The 4,083-nt window shown below is 40.5% G+C and overlaps 1 protein-coding gene across 1 annotated transcript; it reads right to left on the bottom strand.

Moving 5' to 3' along the window:
- Positions 1-1,915: 1,915 nt before the first annotated feature.
- On the bottom strand, positions 1,916-3,407 carry EMWEY_00056090 (nucleoside diphosphate kinase, putative; the record flags this gene model as incomplete). Its single annotated transcript, XM_013480387.1, has 3 exons — positions 1,916-2,288; positions 2,710-2,860; positions 3,101-3,407. 3 exons carry the CDS (start codon positions 3,405-3,407, stop codon positions 1,916-1,918), a joined length of 831 nt encoding a protein of 276 aa, XP_013335841.1.
- Positions 3,408-4,083: the final 676 nt, after the last annotated feature.

Below are 4,083 nucleotides of genomic sequence, written 5' to 3'. Positions count from 1 at the left end.
AAAAAAAAAAAAAAAAAAAAAAAAAGAAAGAAATAAAAAAAGAAGAAAGAATAAAGAAAAGAAAAATAAATAAATAAATAAATAAATAAATAAATAAAAGAAATAAAGAAAGAAAAGAAATAAAAAGGAATAAGAAGGGAATAAAAAGACACAAAAAAGGCATAAAAAGGACATAAAAAAGCATAAAAAAGACACAAAAAAGGAATAAAAAAGAAATAAAAAAAAGGAGAAAAAAAGGAGAAAAAGGAATAAAAAGGAAAAAAAAAGGAGAAAAAGGAATAAAAGGGAATAAAAAGGAATAACTATGTGTATATATATTTACTTGCTATTATCCGCTAATAAGAAATAAAAAAGAGATATAAATAAAGCCCCAATAAGAAGAAGAAGTTTAGCTGTTGCATGCAGGAGGGAGAAGTTGGGGTGTATAGGGAGGTATGAATAAAAAAAAGAAGAGAAAAAAAGAATAAATAAACCAATTATTTGTATAATTATACCCTTAGTTAAGGAATTATTAAATAAATAATATATTAATGCACTATGCCTCTCCCCTCTTGGACTTTCTTCGTTAATACACCCTATAGAGGAAGAATTATAATTATTATTCATTAATAAGGTTAATTGTTTAGTTATTTCTCTTCCTCTTTCCTCCTCCGGTGTATAGGCACCTCCTTCTCTTAATAAAGAAGTAGTAAAGGAAGGAGAAGGAGAAGGAGAAGAAGAAAAAGGAACAGAACGACGACTACCACAAGGAGAAGGGTTTATTCCCCCTTCTATACCAAATGAATCCATTTTTTAGGGTTTAGGGTTTAGGGTTTAGGGTTTAGGGTTTAGGGTTTAGGGTTTAGGGTTTTTAGCTAGCTTAGAAGAAAGAAGAAAATCATAAAATCCTCAGGGTTTAGATGAATAAATTATTTTTTCTTTTTTTTTAATAAAAAGAAAAAAAAGAAAAAAAGAAAAAATAATCAATAGACATTATTCAGCTGTATATACAGCTGAATAAAAAAGGCACACAAGATGCTGCAGCAGCAGCAACAACACGTAATCCAAACCCTAAACCCTAAACCCTAAACCCTAATCAAATCAGAAATATTTAAACCCTTCCTTTTATGCCTTTTTTTATGTATTTTTCAACAACACAGCAGCAGCAGCAGCAACAGCAGCAGCAGCAGCAGCAGCAGCAGCAGCAGCAGCAAACCGCTGCCGACAAGCCGGATGTCGATACAGACCGTCCTTCCTGCTGCTGTTGCTGCTGTTGTTGCTGCTGCTGTTATTTGCTGCTGCTTTCCTTATAAATAAACAAACAAATAAATTATTTGTTTTATTTGTTTCTAAACCCTCTAGGGTTTAGGGTTTAGGGTTTACGAGGGTTTATTCATGCACGGCCTCCCAGCCCCAAGACCTACCGGCTAGCTATACATGCTGTCGACCCCTAAACCCTAAACCCTAAACCCTAAAATATATACTAATTAATTAAATATGTAGCAGTTGTTCTAGCAGCAGCAGCAGCAGCAGAAGCAACATTTGCTGTTGCTGTTGCTGTTGCTGCTGCTGCAGCGGTCCACGACAGTAGTTAAGGGTTTATTGAGCAGTCTTGAGGGTTTAGGGTTTAGGGTTTGTTCCCCATCATTTATTGATATATTTTATTCTCTTGTTGTCTTTTATTTGTCTTATATAGAGGAGAAGGAGTTGCGGTGTATAGGCACCTCCTCTATTATTTTTCTTCTTTTTTTTGTCTCCTTTTTTGTCTCATTTTTGTCTCCTTAAGACGCCCGTTGTCTTTGTTTGTTACCCCTAGACTCGATCCCCACTCGATCCCAACACGATCCCACTCGATACCAACACGATCCCACTCGATCCCAATACGATCCCCACCTCGATCCCAATACGATCCCATCACGATCCCAATACGATCCCGTCACGATCCCAATACGATCCCCACCTCGATCCCCACCTCGATCCCAATACGATCCCAATACGATCCCATCACGATCCCATCACGATCCCAAAATGATCCCATCACGATCCCAATACGATCCCACAACGATCCCAATACGATCCCATAACGATCCCAATACGATCCCATCACGATCCCAATACGATCCCACCACGATACCAACAAGCGCTCCCACACGACCCTAGCGCGGTCCGGAAACGATCCCGACACGATCCCCAGACGTTCCCAATACGATTCCGTACGATCCCACCACGATCCCCAGACGATCCCAGATCGGTTGGAGACGATCCCACGAGGATACTTAAGAAATTGTTGTTTCCTCTCTACAACTAATCTGACACCGCTAAACCCTAGACTCTAAACCCTAAACCCTAAACCCTAGAGCTCTCACCGTCTAAACCCCCCAGACCCTAAACCCTAGAACTGCCGCGCTGTGAGCTCCGTATAGCCTAAAACCCTAAACCCTAGAACTGTCTCCTGTGAGCTCCCTATAAACCCTAAACCCTAAACCCTGATCGTGGGTCTTGTAAACAATTACAAAGTTGGCAAACGGCCGTCAGTTAGGGGTAAGGAAAAGGTTGTCCTCTAAACCCTAAACCCTAGACCCTAAACCCTCGAGGAACGTCTGCGTTCCCCAAGAGTGGGTATAATATTGGGGTTAAAATATTCGTTATATATCCAATTGAAACGCCGTAAACCCTAAAACCTTTGTAAAGCCCTAAACCCTAAACCCTAATTTAGGGTTTAGGGTTTACTCATAAATCCATGAATTATTAGCTGGTGTCCATTCACATAATTCGTTATCCTTAAACCACAAAGAAATTTCCTTCTTTGCTGATTCAACAGAATCAGATCCATGAACAATATTACGGCCTACATCTATGCAGAAATCTCCACGAAGGGTACCTGCGTATACACCCCAAAACCCTAAACCCTAAACCCTAGAATTTAGAGTTTTTGCTGGTACTTTGACCCTCTAATCCACAACCTAAGATAAAACATAAACCCTACAAACCCTAAACCCTAAAACCCTCCCAGTCCATTAACAAGACCCGAGACCCAAACCCTAAACCCTTCCCATTCCCCAACCCCTCATTATCCAAACCCTAAACCCTAAACCCTAAACCCTAAACCCTAGAAACTGACCTGGTTGGCTCTCAAGAGGTCTAGTTTCTCCAAGAAGTTTTCTTCCCTGTTTAACTACATCTGTTCCTTCCCATACCATAGCAACAACAGGACCACTACTCATATAAGAAATAAGGGAAGGAAAAAAGGGTTTAGTGTTTAGGTCCTGGTAGTGTTTCTCTAATAAATCCTTTGTTGGATACACCATCTTTATTGCTATTAATTTATACCCTTTTCTCTGAAAACGAAGAAGGACCTCAGGTAATAAACCCCTCTGTACACCATCAGGCTTCAGCATTATATAGGTACGTTCTTGGCGGTTTGCCATTTTCAAGGGTTTAGGGTTTAGGGTTTAGGGTTTAGGGTTTAGGGTTTGAAAAAATAATTTTTTTTTTTTTCTTAATTATTCATAAAATATATTCATTAATAATATACAGATACACATACACTCCCCACACGAACATTGGAGGAGAGGAGAGCAGCGTATACACCGCAATAGCACCGCGCATGCAACACAGTGCGAAGCCCCAAACCCTAAACCCTAAACCCTAAACCCTTATTTTGAAATCTTAGATCATAAACCCTAAATATAACAAAAATTTAATTATTCATCTGTCTAGATCACCACACACGTCTTTGTACGATTCATCTACTAGGGTTTAGGGTTTGCGCGTCTAGGGTTTAGGGTTTAGGGTTTACGGTCAAAGGCCGTTAGCCCTCTAACTAGGATATAGCCCAAACCCTAAACCCTTAAACAGCAGCAAAGGCAGCAGCGCGAACAGACACAGCTGCTAGACACGCACCAGTATCCGTAGACACAACTGCTTCAGCAGTAACAGCAGCAGCAACAGCAACAGCAGCAGCAGCAGCAACAGCAGCAGCGGCATCAGGAAACTTGTCTTGAGCTACAGGCTGCTGCATCAAAAGACGCACCAGGCGCCGCCGCAGCAGCAACAACAACAGCAACCGCAGCAGCAGCAGCAGCAGCAGCAGCAGCAGCAGCA

This window comes from Eimeria maxima, genomic scaffold (assembly GCF_000499605.1).
Source record: "Eimeria maxima Weybridge genomic scaffold, Emw_scaff1870, whole genome shotgun sequence".
NCBI classification, from domain to species: Eukaryota; Apicomplexa; class Conoidasida; order Eucoccidiorida; family Eimeriidae; genus Eimeria; species Eimeria maxima.
This window is presented reverse-complemented; position numbering and strand designations above follow the sequence as displayed.